The 25279-nt window shown below is 46.0% G+C and overlaps 1 protein-coding gene across 1 annotated transcript in view; it reads right to left on the bottom strand.

The window, feature by feature from the left end:
- LOC134945914 (cytochrome c oxidase subunit 6A, mitochondrial-like) overlaps positions 1-25279 on the bottom strand; it is a 49547-nt gene that overhangs the window by 6750 nt on the left and 17518 nt on the right. The window contains exon 2 of the mRNA XM_063935473.1: positions 3638-3780. Coding sequence (XP_063791543.1) covers positions 3638-3780 — 143 coding nt within the window. The remainder of the gene's footprint in view (positions 1-3637; positions 3781-25279) is intronic.

Consider the following 25279-nt stretch of genomic DNA (forward strand, 5'->3'; position numbering starts at 1 on the left):
GACTCCCTGACATAGCAGCAACCTCCCTGACTCCCTGACATAGCAGCGATCTCCCTGACTCCCTGACATAGCGACCATCTCCCTGACTCCCTGACATAGCAGCGATCTCCCTGACATAGCAGCAACCTCCCTGACTCCCTGACATAGCAGCGACCTTCCTGACTCCCTGACATAGCAGCAATATCCCTGACATAGCAGCGATCTCCCTGACTCTCTGACATAGCAGCAACCTCCCTGACTCCCTGACATAGCAGCAATATCCCTGACATAGCAGCGATCTCCCTGACTCCCTGACATAGCAGCGATCTCCCTGACTCTCTGACATAGCAGTGATCTCCCTGACTCCCTGACATAGCAGCGACCTTCCTGACTCCCTGACATAGCAGCAATATCCCTGACATAGCAGCGATCTCCCTGACTCTCTGACATAGCAGTGACCTCTCTGACTCTCTGACATAGCAGCAACCTCCCTGACTATCTGACATAGCAGCGATCTCCCTGACTCCCTAACATAGCAGCGATCTCCCTGACTCCCTGACATAGCGGCAATCTCCCTGACTCCCCGACATAGCAGCTATCTCCCTGACTCCCTAACATAGCAGCAACCTCCCTGACTCCCTGACATAGCAGCAATCTCCCGACTCCCTGACATAGCAGCGATCTCCCTGACTCCCTGACATAGCAGCAATTTCCCTGACTCCCTGACATAGCAGCGATCTCCCTGACTCTCTGACATAGCAGTGATATCCCTGACTCCATGACATAGCATTAACCTCCCTGACTCCCTGACATAGCAGCGATCTCCCTGACTCCCTGACATAGCAGCGATCTCCCTGATTCCCTGATATAACAGCAATCTCCCTGACTCCCTGACATAGCAGCGATCTCCCTGACTCTCTGACATAGTAGTGATCTCCCTTACTCCATGACATAGCAGCAACCTTCCTGACTCTCTGACATAGTAGTGATCTCCCTGACTCCATGACATAGCAGCAACCTTCCTGACTCCCTGACATAGCAGCAATCTCCCTGACTCCCTGACATAGCAGCAATCTCCCTGACTCTCTGACATAGCAGTGATATCCCTGACTCCATGACATAGCATTAACCTCCCTGACTCCCTGACATAGCAGCGATCTCCCTGACTCCCTGACATAGCAGCGATCTCCCTGATTCCCTGATATAACAGCAATCTCCCTGACTCCCTGACATAGCAGCGATCTCCCTGACTCTCTGACATAGTAGTGATCTCCCTGACATAGCAACGATCTCCCTGACTCTCTGACATAGCAGTGATATCCCTGACTCCATGACATAGCATTAACCTCCCTGACTCTCTGACATAGCAGCGATCTCCCTGACTCCCTGACATAGCAGCGATCTCCCTGATTCCCTGATATAACAGCAATCTCCCTGACTCCCTGACATAGCAGCGATCTCCCTGACTCCCTGACATAGCAGCGATCTCCCTGACTCCCTGACATAGCAGCGATCTCCCTGACTCTCTGACATAGTAGTGATCTCCCTGACTCCATGACATAGCAGCAACCTTCCTGACTCCCTGACATAGCAGCAATCTCCCTGACTCCCTGACATAGCAGCAATCTCCCTGACTCCCTGACATAGCAGCGATCTCCCTGACTCCCTGACATAGCTGCAACCTCCCTGACTCCCTGACATAGCAGCAATCTCCCTGACATAGCAGCAATCTCCCTGACATAGCAGCGATCTCCCTGACTCCCTGACATAGCAGCGATCTCCCTGACTCCCTGACATAGCAGCAATCTCCCTGACTCCCTGACATAGCAGCAATCTCCCTGACATAGCAGCGATCTCCCTGACTCCCTGACATAGCAGCGATCTCCCTGACTCCCTGACATAGCAGCAATCTCCCTGACTCCCTGACATAGCAGCAATCTCCCTGACTCCCTGACATAGCAGCGATCTCCCTGACTCCCTGACATAGCAGCAATCTCCCTGACTCCCTGACATAGCAGCAATCTCCCTGAATCCCTGACATAGCAGCAATCTCCCTGACTCCCTGACATAGCAGCGATCTCCCTGACTCCCTGACATAGCAGCAATCTCCCTGACTCCCTGACATAGCAGCAATCTCCCTGAATCCCTGACATAGCAGCGATCTCCCTGACTCCCTGACGTAACAGCAATCTCCCTGACTCCCTGACATAGCAGCAATCTCCCTGAATCCCTGACATAGCAGCGATCTCCCTGACTCCCTGACATAGCAGCAATCTCCCTGACTCCCTGACATAGCAGCAATCTCCCTGACTCCCTGACATAGCAGCGATCTCCCTGACTCCCTGACATAGCAGCAATCTCCCTGACTCCCTGACATAGCAGCGATCTCCCTGACTCCCTGACGTAACAGCAATCTCCCTGACTCCCTGAAGAGTCGTCGCCCACCAACTGTGACCACGCTCTAATTGCAATCGCGATGCAGTTAGTGCGCAGTTGCAGAAACTAGGGAAGCCTCCTTCCAGTGCCATCTTTTAGTTCGGAGTGGCTACGTGTGACATCACGCAGCCTCCCCGAAATCGCAGTCGACTCGCCCTTGTTTATCCTGCTGCTATGTCAGGGAGTCAGGGAGATCACCGCTTTCCAACACAGAAAATGGCGGCTATCTATGTCCTGATGTGGCGTTAGCAGGCGGAGAGAAGCTGCGGCACTTTTACAGCGCCCATCAGTGGTTAATAGACTTTTCAGTGTTTGTATGGGGAAGAAGCATGGCAGAAGTGTCCCGGTGAGCGCTACCTCTTCAGACCACTGCCAATTACCGCCACCAGGTAGCAGACAAAAGCCCTCAGTCCTGGGGAAATGCCCCACATTCGTTACTTAGGGCTTTCTGCCTTACACCCCATGCACACATCATACTGCATTCAATGGGGGCTCGCAGGGGCCGGACCACTACCCCAGGCCATAATGTGAAATCTATCACAGCGCCCACGGCAGGTCAGGGTCCAGTAGTGGGCAGCCGCCATTTTCCCTGGCAGTAATCATTATAAATGGGACATGCGTCCAGCTCCGCGCCTGTAATACATCCGCAGTCGGGGTTTCATTTATATAAAGGATTTATTTTCCCGGTATCAGAATATTTTTCCAGCAATTTTATACAGGTGGGCCTGGATGCCAGGTCATGCTGATGCTTATAGTTCTACATAATGCTAGCATGCTCTGATATCCATAATAATGCTGTCACTTGTAGTGCTACATGCTGCAGAATATCCAAGCACTGGGTCTATGACAGGGCTTTCTGGGACTTGTAGTTCACCAGCAACACATTTCCCCCCCTCCCCTCCCCCCCAAAAAAAAAACACTTTATTGTTTAAACTGATTTTTAAACATTTTGTCAGGGCAGAAAGTGTCACGCAGTCACAGTACGCGGTCACGCCACATCGCTGTCCTCACACCATGGGGTAAATTTACTAAGATGGGAGTTCTATTTAAGATGGGATGTTGCACATAGCAACCAATCAGATTCTACTTCTCATTTATCTAGCACCTTCTAGAAGATAATACCTGGAATCTGATTGGTTGCTATGGGCAATGTCCCATCTTAGTAAATTTACCCCCAAGTGTGCCTCTGTATATGGGGAGGGCACATGTATATATGTCTTACCTTAGTCCGTATACGCAGGTGATCATAGGGGAGAAACTCTGGGGTGTGGTGCTGCTCGTTCTGCTTCTTCAGCCAGGCGTTCAGCATGCAGACCCCGACACCCGGCAGAGCCACCACAAAGGTCAGGATCTTCCAGGTGCGAGCTGAGGGGCAGAACAGGGGTGTGTGATGTGAAGCTACAGGAATGTGCAGGGGTAACATCACCCCAGAGGGTAACAGCCTCTACCCAACTAGTGCAATACTCTACTCATTACACTCCAACTGCCCCTGCCGGGGTCACATCGCCCCATAGGGGTAACAACCTCTACCCCACTAGTGTAATACTCTCCTCATTACACTCCAACTGCCCCTGCCTGGGTAACATCACCCCACAGGGGTAACAGCCTCTACCCCACTAGTGTAATACTCTCCTCATTACACTCCAACTGCCCCTGCCTGGGTAACATCGCCCCACAGGAGTATCAGCCTCTACCCCACTAGTGCAATACTCTGCTCATTACACTCCAACTGCCCCTGCCGGGGTAACATCGCCCCACAGGGGTAACAACCTCTACCACACTAGTGTAATACTCTCCTCATTACACTCCAACTGCCCCTGCCTGGGTAACATCGCCCCACAGGAGTATCAGCCTCTACCCCACTAGTGTAATACTCTTCTCGTTACACTCCAACTGCCCCTGCCGGGGTAACATCGTCCCACAGGGGTAACTGCCCTCGCCCAGTCACTGTCCGCAGGGTTAATAGGACAAGCGCTGAGGAGTGAAGGGCAGGATGCTTCTCAGGTTTCAGGCTGTGATTACGCCAAGTTCTGTTTGGGAAAGGGATAAACAGCAGCACTCACATGTAGCGTGTCAGGAGTGTGATATCCCTGTTATGTGTCATACACTCATTGCTCTCACTTATTTCCCATGTCCAGTGTATGTTACTCCAAACCATGTGTATGAGTACTGTATGTATGCGAGTACTCTCTGTCTGTCTGTCTGTATGTATGTGAGTACTCTGTATGCATGTGAGTACTCTCTGTCTGTATGCGAGTACTCTGTGTATGTGAGTACTCTATGTATATATGTATGTGAGTACTCTCTATGTATGTATGTATGTATGTATGTATGTGAGTACTCTCTGTATGTATTTGAGTTCTCTGTATGTATGAGAGTACTTTGTATGTATATGAGTTCTCTGTGTATGTGAGTACTCTCTATGTATGTATGTATGTATGTATGTATGTATGTGGGGACTCTGTATGTATGTATGTATGTATGTATGTATGTGAGTACTCTGTATGTATGGGAGTACTCTTGAGTATGTGAGTACTTTATATGTATGTATGTATGTATGTATGTATGTATGTATGTATGGGCGTACTGTCTGTCTGTCTGTCTGTCTGTCTGTATGTAAGTGAGTATTCTATGACTGTATGTGAGTACTTTGTATGTATGCGAGTATTCTGTGTATGTGAGTACTTTGTATGTATGCGAGTATTCTGTGTATGTGAGTACTTTGTATGTATGCGAGTATTCTGTGTATGTGAGTACTTTGTATGTATGCGAGTATTCTGTGTATGTGAGTACTCTGTGTACGTGAGTGCTTTGTATGTATGTGAGTACTCTGGCCCTCATTCCGAGTTGTTCGCTCGCAAGGCGATTTTAGCAGAGTTGCTCACGCTAAGCCGCCGCCTACTGGGAGTGTATCTTAGCATCTTAAAATTGCGAACGATGTATTCGCAATATTGCGATTACAAACTTCTTAGCAGTTTCAGAGTAGTTTCAGACTTACTCGGCATCTGCGATCAGTTCAGTGCTTGTCGTTCCTGGTTTGACGTCACAAACACACCCAGCGTTCGCCCAGACACTCCCCCGTTTCTCCGGCCACTCCTGCGTTTTTTCCGGAAACTGTAGCGTTTTTTCCCACACGCCCATAAAACGGCCTGTTTCCGCCCAGTAACACCCATTTCCTGTCAATCACACTACGATCGCCGGAGCGATGAAAAAGCCGTGAGTAAAAATACTATCTTCATTGTAAAATTACTTGGCGCAGTCGCAGTGCGGACATTACGCATGCGCACAAAGCGGAAAATCACTGCGATGCGAAGAAATTTACCGAGCGAACGACTCGGAATGAGGGCCTCTGTGTATGTGAGTACTTTGTATGATGCGAGTATTCTGTGAATGTGAGTACTTTGTATGTATGTGAGTACTCTGTGTATGTGAGTACTTTGTATGTATGCGAGTATTCTGTGTATGTGAGTACTTTGTATATATGTGAGTACTCTGTGTAAGTGAGTACTTTGTATGTATGTGAGTACTCTGTGTATGTGAGAACTTTGTATGTATGCGAGTATTCTGTGTATGTAAGTACTTTGTATGTATGTATGTGAGTACTCTGTGTATGTGAGTACTTTGTATGTATGAGAGTACTCTGTGTACGTGAGTACTTTGTATGTATGTGAGTACTCTATGTATGTATACTTTGTATGTATGTGAGTACTCTGTGTATGTGAGTAATTTGTATGTATGCGAGTATTCTGTGTATGTGAGTACTTTGTATGTATGCGAGTATTCTGTGTATGTGAGTACTCTGTGTATGTGAGTGCTTTGTATGTATGAGTACTCTGTGTATGTGAGTACTTTGTATGTATGCGAGTATTCTGTGAATGTGAGTACTTTGTATGTATGTGAGTACTCTGTGTACGTGAGTACTTTGTATGTATGTGATTACTTTGTATGTATGTGAGTACTCTGTGTATGTGAGAACTTTGTATGTATGCGAGTATTCTGTGTATGTAAGTACTTTGTATGTATGTGAGTACTCTGTGTATGTGAGTACTTTGTATGTATGAGAGTACACTGTGTATGTGAGTACTTTGTATGTATGTGAATACTCTATGTATGTGTACTTTGTATGTATGCGAGTACTCTGTGTATGTGAGTAATTTGTATGTATGCGAGTAAACTGTGTATGTGAGTAGTTTGTATTTATGCGAGTATTCTGTGTATGTGAGTACTTTGTATGTATGTGAGTACTCTGTGTATGTGAGTACTTTGTATGTATGCGAGTATTCTGTGTATGTGAGTACTTTGTATATATGTGAGTACTCTGTGTACGTGAGTACTTTGTATGTATGTGAGTACTCTGTGTATGTGAGTACTTTGTATGTATGCGAGTATTCTGTGAATGTGAGTACTTTGTATGTATGGGAGTATTCTGTGTATGTGAGTACTTTGAATGTATGTGAGTACTCTGTGTATGTGAGTATTTTGTATGTATGTTAGTACTCTGTGTATGTGAGTACTCTCTATGTATGTGTGCATGCGAGTACTATGTTTATGTGAGTACTTTGTATGTATGCGAGTACTCTGTTTATGTGAGTAATCTCTATGTATGTATGTATGAATGTATGTGAGTACTCTATGACTGTCTATATGTGAGTACTCTGTGTATGTGAGTACTTTGTATATATGTGAGTACTGTGTATGTGAGTACTCTATGACTGTCTGTATGTGAGTACTCTGTGGTTGTGAGTACTTTGTATGTATGTGAGTACTCTGTGTATGTGAGTACTTTGTATGTATGCGAGTACTCGTTATGAGTACTTTGTATGTATATGAGTACTCTGTGTATGTGAGTACTCTCTATGTATGTATGTGAGTACTCTATGACTGTCTGTATGTGAGTACTCTGTGGTTGTGAGTACTTTGTATGTATGTGAGTACTCTGTGTATGTGAGTACTTTGTATGTATGCGAGTACTCGGTGTGAGTACTTTGTATGTATATGAGTACTCTATGTATGTGTACTTTGCATGTATGCGAGTATTCTGTGTATGTGAGTACTTTGTATGTATGTGAGTACTCTGTGTATGTGAGTACTTTGTATGTATGCGAGTATTCTGTGTATGTGAGTACTTTGTATGTATGTGAGTACTCTATGTATGTGTACTTTGTATGTATGCGAGTACTCTGTGTATGTGAGAAATTTGCATGTATGTGAGTATTCTGTGTATGTGAGTACTTTGTATGTATGTGAGTACTCTGTGTATGTGAGTACTTTGTATGTATGTGAGTACTTTGTATGTATGAGAGTACTCTGTGTATGTGAGTACTTTGTATGTATGCGAGTACTCCGTGTAAGGGAGTACTTTGTATGTATGTGAGTACTCTATGTATGTGTACTTTGTATGTATGCGATTACTCTGTGTATTTGAGTACTCTTTATGTATGTGTGCATGCGAGTACTATGTGTATGTGAGTAATATCTATATATGTATGTGAGTACTCTATGACTGCCTATATGTGAGTAATCTGTGGTTGTGAGTACTTTTTATGTATGTATGTATGTATGTATGTATGTGAGTACTCTGTGTATGTGAGAACTTTGTATGTATGCAAGCACTCAGTGTATGTGAGTACTCTCTATGTATGTATGTGAGTACTCTATGACTGTCTGTATGTGAGTACTCTGTGTATATGAGTACTTTGTATGTATGTGAGTACTCTGTAAGTACTTTGTATGTATGTGAGTACTCTCTATGTATGTATGTATGTATGTATGTATGTGAGTACTCTATGACTGTGAGTACTCTGTATGTATGGGAGTACTCTGAGTATGTGAGTAAACTCTGGGGGTCATTCCGACCCGTTCGCTCACTGCATTTTAATGCAGCAGAGTGAACGGGTCCCTGATGCGCATGTGCCGGCGCCGTAGTGCGCTTGCGCATGCGGGCCGGCCGAAAGCTGTAGCAGGATAGCTATTGCCTCTGCCTGATTGACAGACAGAGGCGTTCGCTGGGCGAGAGGAGGCAAAACTGTGGCGTTTAGCTGCCATTTTGTAGGCACGGTCCGGCCAACGCAGGTGTGGCTGGACTGAAAGGGGGGCAGGCCGAGCTGCTGCGGGCCAGGGAGCGATGAGCAGCTCCCGGCCAGCACGCTAAAGCTGCGCCGGCCGGGAGTTACTCCTGATGTGCAGAGGCATCTCCGCTGTGCGATACCTTTTCACTTCTGCGAGGGGGGCCAGACTGACATGCGGGGCGGACTAGCCCTGTGCTGGGCGTTACCCCGCATGTCAGGAAAGAAGATCGTAGCTGTGCACAATTTTGCACAGCTACGATCAACTCAGAATGACCCCCTCTGTCAATACTTGAGAACTCTTTGTCTGTATGTGAGTACTCTCTGTGTATGTGAGTACACTCTGTCTGTATGGATGTATATATGTGAGCACTCTATGTATGTATGTGAGTACTCTGACTGTATGTGAGTACTCTATGACTGTATGTGAGTACTGTGTGAATGTGAGTACTGTGTATGTGAGTACTTTGTCTGTATGTATGTGAGTACTCTGTGTTTGTGAATACTTTGTGTTTATGTGGGTACTCTGTGTGTATGTGGGTACCCTGGGTATGTGGGTACTCTGTGTGTATGTGGGTTATCTGTGTGTATGTGGGTACTCTTTGTGTACGTGTGTGTCCTGTGTATGTGGGTACTATGTGTGTATGTGGGCACCCTGTGTATGTGGGTACTCTGTGTGTGAGTACTCTGTGTGTATGTGGGTACCCTGTGTATGTGAGAATTCTGTGTGTATATAGGTACTCTGTGTGTATGTGAGTACTCTGTGTGTATATGGGTACTTTGTGTGTATGTGAGTACTCTCTCTGTATATGGGTACTCTGTGTATGTGGGTACTCTGTGTGTATGTGAGTACTCTGTGTGTAAGTAATCTGTGTATGTGGGTACTCTGAGTATGGAAGTTCTCTGTGTGTATGTGGGTACTCTGTGTATGTGAGTACTCTGTGTGTACGTGGGTACTCTGTGTATGTGGGTACTCGGTGTGTATGTGAGTACTCTGTGTGTATGTGGGTACCATGTGTATGCGAGTACTCTGTGTGTATGTGGGTACCCTGTGTATGTCGGTACTCTGTGTGTATGTGGGAACGCACTGTGTATGTGGGTACTCTGTGTGTATGTGGGTACTCTGTGAGTATGTGAGTACATTGTGTATGTGGGTACCCTGTGTATGTGGGTACTCTGTGTGTATGTGAGTACTCTCTGTGTATGTGGGTACCCTGTGTATGTGGGTACTCTGTGTGTATGTGGGTACCCTGTGTATGTGGGTACTCTGTGTGTATGTGAGTAATCTGTGTGTATGTGGGTACTCTGTGTGTGAGTACTCTGTGTGTGTATGTGGGTACCCTGTGTATGTGAGAATTCTGTGTGTATATGGGTACTCTGTGTGTATGTGAGTACTCTGTGTGTATGTGGGTACCCTGTGTATGTGGGTACTCTGTGTGTACGTGGGTACTCTGGGTGTACGTGGGTACTCTTTGTGTATATGGGTACTATCTTTGTATGTGTGTACTCTTTGTGTATGTAAGTACTCTGTGAGTATGTGTGTACTCTGTGTGTATGTGAGTACTCTGTGTGTATGTGGGTACTTTGTGTGTACTCTGTGTATGTGGGTACTCTGTGTGTATGTGAGTACTCTCTGTGCATATGTGTACTCTGTGTATGTGGGTACTCTGTGTGTATGTGAGTACTCTGTGTGTAAGTAATCTGTCTATGTGGGTATTCTGAGTATGGAAGTTCTCTGTGTGTATGTGGGTACTCTGTGAGTGTGTGAGTACATTGTGTATGTGGGTACCCTGTGTATGTGGGTACTCTGTGTGTATGTGGGTACTCTGTGTGTATGTGGGTACCCTGTGTATGTGAGTACTCTGTGTGTACGTGGGTACTCTGTGTGTATGTGAGTACGATGTGTGTATGTGGGTACTCTGTGTGTATGTGAGTACTCTGTGTATGTGAGTACTCTGTGTATGTGGGTACTCTAAGTATGTGGGTACCCTGTGTATGTGGGTACTCTGTGTGTATGTGGGTACTCTGAGTATGGGAGTTCTCTGTCTGTGAGTACTCTGTGTATGTGGGTACTCTGAGTATGTGAGTACTCTGTGTGTATGTGGGTACTCAGTGTGCATGTGGGTACTCTGTTTGTTTGTGGGTACTCTCTGTGTTTGTGGGTACTCTGTGTGTATGTGGGTACCCTGTGAGTATGTGGGTACCCTGTGAGTATGTGGGTACCCTGTGTGCTGTGTACTCTGTGTGTATGTGGGTACTCAGTGTGCACGTGGGTACTGTGTATGTGGGTACTCTGTGTGTATGTGGGTACTCTGTGTGTATGTGAGTACTCTGTGTGTATGTGAGTACACTCTGTCTGTATGGATGTATATATGTGAGCACTCTATGTATGTATGTGAGTACTCTGACTGTATGTGAGTACTCTATGACTGTATGTGAGTACTGTGTGAATGTGAGTACTGTGTATGTGAGTACTTTGTCTGTATGTATGTGAGTACTCTGTGTTTGTGAATACTTTGTGTTTATGTGGGTACTCTGTGTGTATGTGGGTACCCTGGGTATGTGGGTACTCTGTGTGTATGTGGGTTATCTGTGTGTATGTGGGTACTCTTTGTGTACGTGTGTGTCCTGTGTATGTGGGTACTATGTGTGTATGTGGGCACCCTGTGTATGTGGGTACTCTGTGTGTGAGTACTCTGTGTGTATGTGGGTACCCTGTGTATGTGAGAATTCTGTGTGTATATAGGTACTCTGTGTGTATGTGAGTACTCTGTGTGTATATGGGTACTCTGTGTGTATGTGAGTACTCTCTCTGTATATGGGTACTCTGTGTATGTGGGTACTCTGTGTGTATGTGAGTACTCTGTGTGTAAGTAATCTGTGTATGTGGGTACTCTGAGTATGGAAGTTCTCTGTGTGTATGTGGGTACTCTGTGTATGTGAGTACTCTGTGTGTACGTGGGTACTCTGTGTATGTGGGTATTTGTGGGTACTCTTTGTGTATATGGGTACTATCTTTGTATGTGTGTACTCTTTGTGTATGTAAGTACTCTGTGAGTATGTGTGTACTCTGTGTGTATGTGAGTACTCTGTGTGTATGTGGGTACTTTGTGTGTACTCTGTGTATGTGGGTACTCTGTGTGTATGTGAGTACTCTCTGTGCATATGTGTACTCTGTGTATGTGGGTACTCTGTGTGTATGTGAGTACTCTGTGTGTAAGTAATCTGTCTATGTGGGTATTCTGAGTATGGAAGTTCTCTGTGTGTATGTGGGTACTCTGTGAGTGTGTGAGTACATTGTGTATGTGGGTACCCTGTGTATGTGGGTACTCTGTGTGTATGTGGGTACTCTGTGTGTATGTGGGTACCCTGTGTATGTGAGTACTCTGTGTGTACGTGGGTACTCTGTGTGTATGTGAGTACGATGTGTGTATGTGGGTACTCTGTGTGTATGTGAGTACTCTGTGTATGTGGGTACTCTAAGTATGTGTGTACCCTGTGTATGTGGGTACTCTGTGTGTATGTGGGTACTCTGAGTATGGGAGTTCTCTGTCTGTGAGTACTCTGTGTATGTGGGTACTCTGAGTATGGGAGTACTCTGTGTGTGTATGTTGGTACTCTGTGTGTATGTGGGTACTCTGAGTATGTGAGTACTCTGTGTGTATGTGGGTACTCAGTGTGCATGTGGGTACTATGTTTGTTTGTGGGTACTCTCTGTGTTTGTGGGTACTCTGTGTGTATGTGGGTACCCTGTGAGTATGTGGGTACCCTGTGAGTATGTGGGTACCCTGTGTGCTGTGTACTCTGTGTGTATGTGGGTACTCAGTGCAGGGCCGTCTTTTCGTATGGGCTCAATGGGCTCTTGCCCAGGGGCCCCAGGAGTAAAAGGGCCCTAGGCTGATAGCTGAGGATCCCCTCTTTCCAGGGGTACCAGATTTTTGAAAATCGGCCCTGGGGAACCGGAGATATCCGACTTCAAAACAGTGGTCCCCATCCAAGCCTGTTAATTGTCCTTCCCAGCCTGATATCTCGGGTTATGTTTGACTTAGAGTTTTTCTGAGGGTATACTCAAGAATCTGGTACTCTCCCCTTTTGGTGAACACTGGCAGCTTGTCTCTACTATGCCCAGAACCAGAGATATCAGCCTTCAAGCAGCTTGCCCCTGCTCCAGCTCCACATGCCTGGTATGCAGTTTTATATTTTGGTGGTGGATTGCTCTGGCTACTGAACTCTGATCCCCAAGTCCCCATTTCCTCCTGAAAGTTGGGACTCTCTCGTTTTTTGCATCCCATTAAAGTTAAGAAATCTATTTCCAGGAACTGGAGATATCTGCAGTCAAGCAAGCTGCCCTCCCACAAGAAAATTATGAATATTAAGCCTACTCCACTATCGACCCCTCCCCTACGTATTAAACATTCCCTACCAACCTGAAAGTCATGAACCAGGGCCCCTTCATTCAGCCCAATGTCCCCTTCTACAGTTTAGTGTTATTCTTCCTGCCCCATATGTGCAGTAAAGGAGTAATTATCAGAAATTATTTCTCCAGGTCCTACATGCTGAGCGAAAGATAGAACACCCCCTACCGATCGTGGGACATCAAAGCTGCCACTGATAGCACCCACACCCCTTCTGCTGGAGGATGGGTAGGGGCCCCAGTGCATTGCTGTGCCCAGGGGCCTACACTGCTATTAAGACGGCTCTGACTCAGTGTGCACGTGGGTACTGTGTATGTGGGTACTCTGTGTGTATGTGGGTACTCTGTGTGTATGTGAGTACTCTGTGTGTATGTGGGTACCCTTTGTATGTGGGTACTCTGTTTGTATGTGGGTACTCAGTGTGTATGTGGGTACTCTCTGTGTATGTAAGTACTCTGTGTGTATTTGACTACTCTCTGTGTATGTTGGTACTCTGTGAGTATGTGGGTACTCTGTGTGTATGTGAGTACTCTCTGTGTATGTGTGTACTCTGTGTGTATGTGAGTACTCTGTGAGTATGTGGGTACTCTGTGTGTATGTGAGTACTGTGTGTATGTGAGTACTGTGTGTATGTGGGTACTTTGTGTGTATGGAAGTTCTCTGTGTGTATGTGAGTACTCTGTGTGTAAGTGGGTACTCTGTGTATGTGGGTACTCGGTATGTATGTGAGTACTCTGTGTGTATGTGAGTACTCTGTGTGTATGTGGGTACTCTGTGTATGTGAGTACTATGTGTTTATGTGGGTACCCTGTGTATGTGAGTACTCTGTGTGTATGTGGGTACCCTGTGTATGTTCGTACTCTGTGTGTATGTGGGAACGTACTGTGTATGTGGTACTCTGTGTTTATGTGGGTACTCTGTGAGTATGTGAGTACATTGTGTATGTGGGTACCCTGTGTATGTGGGTAATCTGTGTGTATGTGAGTACTCTCTGTGTATGTGGGTACCCTGTGTATGTGAGCACTCTGTGTGTATGTGGGTACCCTGTGTATGTGGGTACTCTGTGTGTATGTGAGTACTCTGTGTGTATGTGGGTACCCTGTGTATGTGAGTACTCTGTGTGTACGTGGGTACTCTGTGTGTATGTGAGTACGATATGTGTATGTGGGTACCCTGTGTATGTGGGTACTCTGTGTGTATGTGAGTACTCTCTGTGTATGTGGGTACTCTCTGTGTATGTGAGTACTCTGTGTATGTGGGTACTCTAAGTATGTGGGTACCCTGTGTATGTGGGTACTCTGTGTATGTGGGTACTCTGTGTGTATGTGGGTACTCTGAGTATGGGAGTACTCTGTGTGTATGTTGGTACTCTGTGTGTATGTGGGAACTCTGAGTATGTGGGTACTCTGTGTGTATGTGAGTACTCTGAGTATGGGAATACCCTGTGTGTATGTGGGTACTCTGTGAGTATGGGAGTACTCTGTGTGTATATGGGTACTCTTTGTGTATGTGGGTATTTTCTGTGTATGTGCGTACTCTGTGAGTATGTGGGTACTCTGTGAGTATGTGAGTACTCTCTGTGTATGTGGGTACTCTGTGAGTATGTGGGTACTCTGTGTGTATGTGAGTACTCTCTGTGTATGTGGGTACTCTCTGTGTATGTAAGTACTCTGTGTGTATGTGAGTACTCTGTGTGTATGTGGGTACCCTGTGTATATGGGTACTCTCTGTGTATGTGGGTATTTTCTGTGTATGTGGGTACTCTGTGAGTATGTGGGTACTCTGTGAGTATGTGAGTACTCTCTGTGTATGTGGGCACTCTGTGAGTATGTGGGTACTCTGTGTGTATGTGAGTACTCTCTGTGTATGTGGGAACTCTGTGTATGTAGGTACTCTGTGTTTATGTGAGTACTCTGTGTATGTGGGTACTCTGAATATGTGGGTACCCTGTGTATGTGGGTACTCTGTGTGTATGTGGGTACTCTGTGGGTGAGTACTCTGTGTGTATGTGGGTACTCTGAGTATGGGAGTACTCTGTGTGTATGTGAGTACTCTCTGTGTGAGTACTCTGTGTATGTGGGTACTCTGTGTATGTGAGTACTCTGTGTGTACATGGGTACTCTGTGTATGTGGGTACTCTGTGTGTATGTGGCTACCCTGGGTATGTGAGTACTCTGCGTGTACGTGGGTAGTCTGTGTGCATGTGGGTACTCTGTGTGCATGTGGGTACTCTGAGTATGGGAGTACTCTGTGTGTATGTGGGTACTCTGTGTGTATGTGGTTACTCTGTGAGTATGGAAGTACTCTGTGTGTATATGGGTACTCTGTGTGTACGTGAGTACTCTGAGTATGTGAGTACTCTGTGTGTATGTGAGTACTCTGAGTATGGGAGTACTCTGTGTGTATGTGGGTACCCTGTGTATGTGAGTACTCTGTGTGTACATGGGTACTCTGTGTATGTGGGTACTCTGTGTGTACGTGGGTACTCTGTGTGTATGTGAGTACTCTGTGTGTATGTGGGTACCCTGTGTATGTGAGTACTCTGTGTGTACGTGGGTACTCTGTGTGTATGTGAGTACGATATGTGTATGTGGGTACCCTGTGTATGTGGGTACTCTGTGTGTATGTGAGTACTCTCTGTGTATGTGGGTACTCTCTGTGTATGTGAGTACTCTGTGTATGTGGGTACTCTAAGTATGTGGGTACCCTGTGTATGTGGGTACTCTGTGTATGTGGGTACTCTGTGTGTATGTGGGTACTCTGAGTATGGGAGTACTCTGTGTGTATGTTGGTACTCTGTGTGTATGTGGGAACTCTGAGTATGTTAGTACTCTGTGTCTATGTGAGTACCCTGTGTATGAGAGTACTCTGTGTGTATGTGGGTACTCTGTGTGTATGGGAGTACTCTGTGTGTATGTGGGTACCCTGTGTATGTGGGTACTCTGTGTGTATGTGGGTACTCAGTGTGCATGTGGGTACTCAGTGTGCATGTGGGTACTCTCTGTGTTTGTGGGTACTCTCTGTGTGTATGTGGGTACCCTGTATGTGGGTACTCTGTGTGTATGTGAGTACTCTGTGTGTATGTGGGTACTCTGTGTGTATGTGGGTACTCAGTGTGTACGTGGGTACTCTGTGGGCACTCTCTGTGTATGTGGGTACTCTGTGTATGTGAGTACTCTGTGTGTATGTGGGTACCCTTTGTATGTGGGTACTATGTACTCTGTGTGTATGTGGGTACTCAGTGTGCACGTGGATACTCTCTGTGTATGTGGGTACTCTCTGTGTATGTAAGTACTTTGTGTGTATGTGAGTACTCTGTGTGTATGTGGGTACCCTGTGTATATGGGTACTCTCTGTGTGTGTGGGTATTTTCTGTATATGTGGGTACTCTGTGAGTATGTGGGTACTCTGTGAGTATGTGAGTACTCTCTGTGTATGTGGGTACTCTGTGAGTATGTGGGTACTCTGTGAGTATGTGAGTACTCTCTGTGTATGTGGGTACTCTGTGTGTATGTGGGTACTCTGTGTGTATGTGGGTACTCTGTGTATGTAGGTGCTCTGTGTTTATGTGAGTACTCTGTGTATGTGGGTACTCTGAATATGTGGGTACCCTGTGTATGGGGTTCTGTGTGTATGTGGGTACTCTGTGTGTGAGTACTCTGTGTGAATGTGGGTACTCTGAGTATGGGAGTACTCTGTGTGTATGTGAGTACTCTCTGTGTGAGTACTCTGTGTATGTGGGTACTCTGAGTATGGTGTACTCTGTGTGTATTAGGGTACTCTGTGTGTATGTGGGTACTCTGAGTATGGGAGTACTCTGTGTGTATGTGGGTACCCTGTGTATGTGAGTACTCTGTGTGTACATGGGTACTCTGTGTATGTGGGTACTCTGTGTGTATGTGGGTACCCTGGGTATGTGAGTACTCTGCGTGTACGTGGGTAGTCTGTGTGCATGTGGGTATTCTGTGTGCATGTGGGTACTCTGTGTGTAAGTGGGTACTCTGTGTTTAAGTGGGTACTCTGTGTGTACGTCGGTACTCTGAGTATGGGAGTACTCTGTGTGTATATGGGTACTCTGTGTGTATGTGGTTACTCTGTGAGTATGGAAGTACTCTGTGTGTATATGGGTACTCTGTGTGTACGTGGGTACTCTGAGTATGTGGGTACTCTGTGTGTATGTGAGTACTCTGAGTATGGGAATACCCTGTGTGTATGTGGGTACTCTGTGAGTATGGGAGTACTCTGTGTGTATATGGGTACTCTCTGTGTATGTGGGTATTTTCTGTGTATGTGCGTACTCTGTGAGTATGTGGGTACTCTGTGAGTATGTGAGTACTCTCTGTGTATGTGGGTACTCTGTGAGTATGTGGGTACTCTGTGTGTATGTGAGTACTCTCTGTGTATGTGGGTACTCTCTGTGTATGTAAGTACTCTGTGTGTATGTGAGTACTCTGTGTGTATGTGGGTACCCTGTGTATATGGGTACTCTCTGTGTATGTGGGTATTTTCTGTGTATGTGGGTACTCTGTGAGTATGTGGGTACTCTGTGAGTATGTGAGTACTCTCTGTGTATGTGGGCACTCTGTGAGTATGTGGGTACTCTGTGTGTATGTGAGTACTCTCTGTGTATGTGGGTACTCTGTGTGTATGTGAGTACTCTCTGTGTATGTGGGAACTCTGTGTATGTAGGTACTCTGTGTTTATGTGAGTACTCTGTGTATGTGGGTACTCTGAATATGTGGGTACCCTGTGTATGTGGGTACTCTGTGTGTATGTGGGTACTCTGTGTGTATGTGAGTACTCTCTGTGTATGTGGGTACTCTCTGTGTATGTGAGTACTCTGTGTATGTGGGTACTCTAAGTATGTGGGTACCCTGTGTATGTGGGTACTCTGTGTATGTGGGTACTCTGTGTGTATGTGGGTACTCTGAGTATGGGAGTACTCTGTGTGTATGTTGGTACTCTGTGTGTATGTGGGAACTCTGAGTATGTGGGTACTCTGTGTGTATGTGAGAACTCTGAGTATGGGAATACCCTGTGTGTATGTGGGTACTCTGTGAGTATGGGAGTACTCTGTGTGTATATGGGTACTCTTTGTGTATGTGGGTATTTTCTGTGTATGTGCGTACTCTGTGAGTATGTGGGTACTCTGTGAGTATGTGAGTACTCTCTGTGTATGTGGGTACTCTGTGAGTATGTGGGTACTCTGTGTGTATGTGAGTACTCTCTGTGTATGTGGGTACTCTCTGTGTATGTAAGTACTCTGTGTGTATGTGAGTACTCTGTGTGTATGTGGGTACCCTGTGTATATGGGTACTCTCTGTGTATGTGGGTATTTTCTGTGTATGTGGGTACTCTGTGAGTATGTGGGTACTCTGTGAGTATGTGAGTACTCTCTGTGTATGTGGGCACTCTGTGAGTATGTGGGTACTCTGTGTGTATGTGAGTACTCTCTGTGCATGTGGGTACTCTGTGTGTATGTGAGTACTCTCTGTGTATGTGGGAACTCTGTGTATGTAGGTACTCTGTGTTTATGTGAGTACTCTGTGTATGTGGGTACTCTGAATATGTGGGTACCCTGTGTATGTGGGTACTCTGTGTGTATGTGGGTACTCTGTGGGTGAGTACTCTGTGTGTATGTGGGTACTCTGAGTATGGGAGTACTCTGTGTGTATGTGAGTACTCTCTGTGTGAGTACTCTGTGTATGTGGGTACTCTGTGTATGTGAGTACTCTGTGTGTACATGGGTACTCTGTGTATGTGGGTACTCTGTGTGTATGTGGCTACCCTGGGTATGTGAGTACTCTGCGTGTACGTGGGTAGTCTGTGTGCATGTGGGTACTCTGTGTGCATGTGGGTACTCTGAGTATGGGAGTACTCTGTGTGTATGTGGGTACTCTGTGTGTATGTGGTTACTCTGTGAGTATGGAAGTACTCTGTGTGTATATGGGTACTCTGTGTGTACGTGAGTACTCTGAGTATGTGAGTACTCTGTGTGTATGTGAGTACTCTGAGTATGGGAGTACTCTGTGTGTATGTGGGTACCCTGTGTATGTGAGTACTCTGTGTGTACATGGGTACTCTGTGTATGTGGGTACTCTGTGTGTACGTGGGTACTCTGTGTGTATGTGAGTACTCTGTGTGTATGTGGGTACCCTGTGTATGTGAGTACTCTGTGTGTACGTGGGTACTCTGTGTGTATGTGAGTACGATATGTGTATGTGGGTACCCTGTGTATGTGGGTACTCTGTGTGTATGTGAGTACTCTCTGTGTATGTGGGTACTCTCTGTGTATGTGAGTACTCTGTGTATGTGGGTACTCTAAGTATGTGGGTACCCTGTGTATGTGGGTACTCTGTGTATGTGGGTACTCTGTGTGTATGTGGGTACTCTGAGTATGGGAGTACTCTGTGTGTATGTTGGTACTCTGTGTGTATGTGGGAACTCTGAGTATGTTAGTACTCTGTGTCTATGTGAGTACCCTGTGTATGAGAGTACTCTGTGTGTATGTGGGTACTCTGTGTATATGGGAGTACTCTGTGTGTTTGTGGGTACCCTGTGTATGTGGGTACTCTGTGTGTATGTGGGTACTCAGTGTGCATGTGGGTACTCAGTGTGCATGTGGGTACTCTCTGTGTTTGTGGGTACTCTCTGTGTGTATGTGGGTACCCTGTATGTGGGTACTCTGTGTGTATGTGAGTACTCTGTGTGTATGTGGGTACTCTGTGTGTATGTGGGTACTCAGTGTGTACGTGGGTACTCTGTGGGCACTCTCTGTGTATGTGGGTACTCTGTGTATGTGAGTACTCTGTGTGTATGTGGGTACCCTTTGTATGTGGGTACTCTGTGTGTATGTGGGTACTCAGTGTGCACGTGGATACTCTCTGTGTATGTGGGTACTCTCTGTGTATGTAAGTACTTTGTGTGTATGTGAGTACTCTGTGTGTATGTGGGTACCCTGTGTATATGGGTACTCTCTGTGTGTGTGGGTATTTTCTGTATATGTGGGTACTCTGTGAGTATGTGGGTACTCTGTGAGTATGTGAGTACTCTCTGTGTATGTGGGTACTCTGTGAGTATGTGGGTACTCTGTGAGTATGTGAGTACTCTCTGTGTATGTGGGTACTCTGTGTGTATGTGGGTACTCTGTGTGTATGTGGGTACTCTGTGTATGTAGGTACTCTGTGTTTATGTGAGTACTCTGTGTATGTGGGTACTCTGAATATGTGGGTACCCTGTGTATGGGGTTCTGTGTGTATGTGGGTACTCTGTGTGTGAGTACTCTGTGTGAATGTGGGTACTCTGAGTATGGGAGTACTCTGTGTGTATGTGAGTACTCTCTGTGTGAGTACTCTGTGTATGTGGGTACTCTGAGTATGGTGTACTCTGTGTGTATGTGGGTACTCTGTGTGTATTAGGGTACTCTGTGTGTATGTGGGTACTCTGAGTATGGGAGTACTCTGTGTGTATGTGGGTACCCTGTGTATGTGAGTACTCTGTGTGTACATGGGTACTCTGTGTATGTGGGTACTCTGTGTGTATGTGGGTACCCTGGGTATGTGAGTACTCTGCGTGTACGTGGGTAGTCTGTGTGCATGTGGGTATTCTGTGTGCATGTGGGTATTCTGTGTGCATGTGGGTACTCTGTGTGTAAGTGGGTACTCTGTGTTTAAGTGGGTACTCTGTGTGTACGTCGGTACTCTGAGTATGGGAGTACTCTGTGTGTATGTGGGTACTCTGTGTGTATGTGGTTACTCTGTGAGTATGGAAGTACTCTGTGTGTATATGGGTACTCTGTGTGTACGTGGGTACTCTGAGTATGTGGGTACTCTGTGTGTATGTGAGTACTCTGAGTATGGGAATACCCTGTGTGTATGTGGGTACTCTGTGAGTATGGGAGTACTCTGTGTGTATATGGGTACTCTCTGTGTATGTGGGTATTTTCTGTGTATGTGCGTACTCTGTGAGTATGTGGGTACTCTGTGAGTATGTGAGTACTCTCTGTGTATGTGGGTACTCTGTGAGTATGTGGGTACTCTGTGTGTATGTGAGTACTCTCTGTGTATGTGGGTACTCTCTGTGTATGTAAGTACTCTGTGTGTATGTGAGTACTCTGTGTGTATGTGGGTACCCTGTGTATATGGGTACTCTCTGTGTATGTGGGTATTTTCTGTGTATGTGGGTACTCTGTGAGTATGTGGGTACTCTGTGAGTATGTGAGTACTCTCTGTGTATGTGGGCACTCTGTGAGTATGTGGGTACTCTGTGTGTATGTGAGTACTCTCTGTGTATGTGGGTACTCTGTGTGTATGTGAGTACTCTCTGTGTATGTGGGAACTCTGTGTATGTAGGTACTCTGTGTTTATGTGAGTACTCTGTGTATGTGGGTACTCTGAATATGTGGGTACCCTGTGTATGTGGGTACTCTGTGTGTATGTGGGTACTCTGTGGGTGAGTACTCTGTGTGTATGTGGGTACTCTGAGTATGGGAGTACTCTGTGTGTATGTGAGTACTCTCTGTGTGAGTACTCTGTGTATGTGGGTACTCTGTGTATGTGAGTACTCTGTGTGTACATGGGTACTCTGTGTATGTGGGTACTTTGTGTGTATATGGGTACCCTGGGTATGTGAGTACTCTGCGTGTACGTGGGTAGTCTGTGTGCATGTGGGTACTCTGTGTGCATGTGGGTACTCTGTGTGTAAGTGGGTACTCTGTGTTTAAGTGGGTACTCTGTGTGTACATCGGTACTCTGAGTATGGGAGTACTCTGTGTGTATGTGGGTACTCTGTGTGTATGTGGTTACTCTGTGAGTATGGAAGTACTCTGTGTGTATATGGGTACTCTGTGTGTACGTGGGTACTCTGAGTATGTGGGTACTCTGTGTGTATGTGAGTACTCTGAGTATGGGAATACCCTGTGTGTATGTGGGTACTCTGTGAGTATGGGAGTACTCTGTGTGTATGTGGGTACTCTGTGTATATGGGTACTCTCTGTGTATGTGGGTATTTTCTGTGTATGTGCGTACTCTGTGAGTATGTGGGTACTCTGTGAGTATGTGAGTACTCTCTGTGTATGTGGGTACTCTGTGAGTATGTGGGTACTCTGTGTGTATGTGAGTACTCTCTGTGTATGTGGGTACTCTCTGTGTATGTAAGTACTCTGTGTGTATTTGACTACTCTCTGTGTATGTTGGTACTCTGTGAGTATGTGGGTACTCTGTGTGTATGTGAGTACTCTCTGTGTATGTGTGTACTCTGTGTGTATGTGAGTACTCTGTGAGTATGTGGGTACTCTGTGTGTATGTGAGTACTGTGTGTATGTGAGTACTGTGTGTATGTGGGTACTTTGTGTGTATGGAAGTTCTCTGTGTGTATGTGAGTACTCTGTGTGTAAGTGGGTACTCTGTGTATGTGGGTACTCGGTATGTATGTGAGTACTCTGTGTGTATGTGAGTACTCTGTGTGTATGTGGGTACTCTGTGTATGTGAGTACTATGTGTTTATGTGGGTACCCTGTGTATGTGAGTACTCTGTGTGTATGTGGGTACCCTGTGTATGTTCGTACTCTGTGTGTATGTGGGAACGTACTGTGTATGTGGGTACTCTGTGTTTATGTGGGTACTCTGTGAGTATGTGAGTACATTGTGTATGTGGGTACCCTGTGTATGTGGGTAATCTGTGTGTATGTGAGTACTCTCTGTGTATGTGGGTACCCTGTGTATGTGAGCACTCTGTGTGTATGTGGGTACCCTGTGTATGTGGGTACTCTGTGTGTATGTGAGTACTCTGTGTGTATGTGGGTACCCTGTGTATGTGAGTACTCTGTGTGTACGTGGGTACTCTGTGTGTATGTGAGTACGATATGTGTATGTGGGTACCCTGTGTATGTGGGTACTCTGTGTGTATGTGAGTACTCTCTGTGTATGTGGGTACTCTCTGTGTATGTGAGTACTCTGTGTATGTGGGTACTCTAAGTATGTGGGTACCCTGTGTATGTGGGTACTCTGTGTATGTGGGTACTCTGTGTGTATGTGGGTACTCTGAGTATGGGAGTACTCTGTGTGTATGTTGGTACTCTGTGTGTATGTGGGAACTCTGAGTATGTGGGTACTCTGTGTGTATGTGAGTACTCTGAGTATGGGAATACCCTGTGTGTATGTGGGTACTCTGTGAGTATGGGAGTACTCTGTGTGTATATGGGTACTCTTTGTGTATGTGGGTATTTTCTGTGTATGTGCGTACTCTGTGAGTATGTGGGTACTCTGTGAGTATGTGAGTACTCTCTGTGTATGTGGGTACTCTGTGAGTATGTGGGTACTCTGTGTGTATGTGAGTACTCTCTGTGTATGTGGGTACTCTCTGTGTATGTAAGTACTCTGTGTGTATGTGAGTACTCTGTGTGTATGTGGGTACCCTGTGTATATGGGTACTCTCTGTGTATGTGGGTATTTTCTGTGTATGTGGGTACTCTGTGAGTATGTGGGTACTCTGTGAGTATGTGAGTACTCTCTGTGTATGTGGGCACTCTGTGAGTATGTGGGTACTCTGTGTGTATGTGAGTACTCTCTGTGTATGTGGGAACTCTGTGTATGTAGGTACTCTGTGTTTATGTGAGTACTCTGTGTATGTGGGTACTCTGAATATGTGGGTACCCTGTGTATGTGGGTACTCTGTGTGTATGTGGGTACTCTGTGGGTGAGTACTCTGTGTGTATGTGGGTACTCTGAGTATGGGAGTACTCTGTGTGTATGTGAGTACTCTCTGTGTGAGTACTCTGTGTATGTGGGTACTCTGTGTATGTGAGTACTCTGTGTGTACATGGGTACTCTGTGTATGTGGGTACTCTGTGTGTATGTGGCTACCCTGGGTATGTGAGTACTCTGCGTGTACGTGGGTAGTCTGTGTGCATGTGGGTACTCTGTGTGCATGTGGGTACTCTGAGTATGGGAGTACTCTGTGTGTATGTGGGTACTCTGTGTGTATGTGGTTACTCTGTGAGTATGGAAGTACTCTGTGTGTATATGGGTACTCTGTGTGTACGTGAGTACTCTGAGTATGTGAGTACTCTGTGTGTATGTGAGTACTCTGAGTATGGGAGTACTCTGTGTGTATGTGGGTACCCTGTGTATGTGAGTACTCTGTGTGTACATGGGTACTCTGTGTATGTGGGTACTCTGTGTGTACGTGGGTACTCTGTGTGTATGTGAGTACTCTGTGTGTATGTGGGTACCCTGTGTATGTGAGTACTCTGTGTGTACGTGGGTACTCTGTGTGTATGTGAGTACGATATGTGTATGTGGGTACCCTGTGTATGTGGGTACTCTGTGTGTATGTGAGTACTCTCTGTGTATGTGGGTACTCTCTGTGTATGTGAGTACTCTGTGTATGTGGGTACTCTAAGTATGTGGGTACCCTGTGTATGTGGGTACTCTGTGTATGTGGGTACTCTGTGTGTATGTGGGTACTCTGAGTATGGGAGTACTCTGTGTGTATGTTGGTACTCTGTGTGTATGTGGGAACTCTGAGTATGTTAGTACTCTGTGTCTATGTGAGTACCCTGTGTATGAGAGTACTCTGTGTGTATGTGGGTACTCTGTGTGTATGGGAGTACTCTGTGTGTATGTGGGTACCCTGTGTATGTGGGTACTCTGTGTGTATGTGGGTACTCAGTGTGCATGTGGGTACTCAGTGTGCATGTGGGTACTCTCTGTGTTTGTGGGTACTCTCTGTGTGTATGTGGGTACCCTGTATGTGGGTACTCTGTGTGTATGTGAGTACTCTGTGTGTATGTGGGTACTCTGTGTGTATGTGGGTACTCAGTGTGTACGTGGGTACTCTGTGGGCACTCTCTGTGTATGTGGGTACTCTGTGTATGTGAGTACTCTGTGTGTATGTGGGTACCCTTTGTATGTGGGTACTATGTACTCTGTGTGTATGTGGGTACTCAGTGTGCACGTGGATACTCTCTGTGTATGTGGGTACTCTCTGTGTATGTAAGTACTTTGTGTGTATGTGAGTACTCTGTGTGTATGTGGGTACCCTGTGTATATGGGTACTCTCTGTGTGTGTGGGTATTTTCTGTATATGTGGGTACTCTGTGAGTATGTGGGTACTCTGTGAGTATGTGAGTACTCTCTGTGTATGTGGGTACTCTGTGAGTATGTGGGTACTCTGTGAGTATGTGAGTACTCTCTGTGTATGTGGGTACTCTGTGTGTATGTGGGTACTCTGTGTGTATGTGGGTACTCTGTGTATGTAGGTGCTCTGTGTTTATGTGAGTACTCTGTGTATGTGGGTACTCTGAATATGTGGGTACCCTGTGTATGGGGTTCTGTGTGTATGTGGGTACTCTGTGTGTGAGTACTCTGTGTGAATGTGGGTACT

Source organism: Pseudophryne corroboree, chromosome 7, assembly GCF_028390025.1.
Source record: "Pseudophryne corroboree isolate aPseCor3 chromosome 7, aPseCor3.hap2, whole genome shotgun sequence".
Taxonomy (NCBI): Eukaryota; Metazoa; Chordata; class Amphibia; order Anura; family Myobatrachidae; genus Pseudophryne; species Pseudophryne corroboree.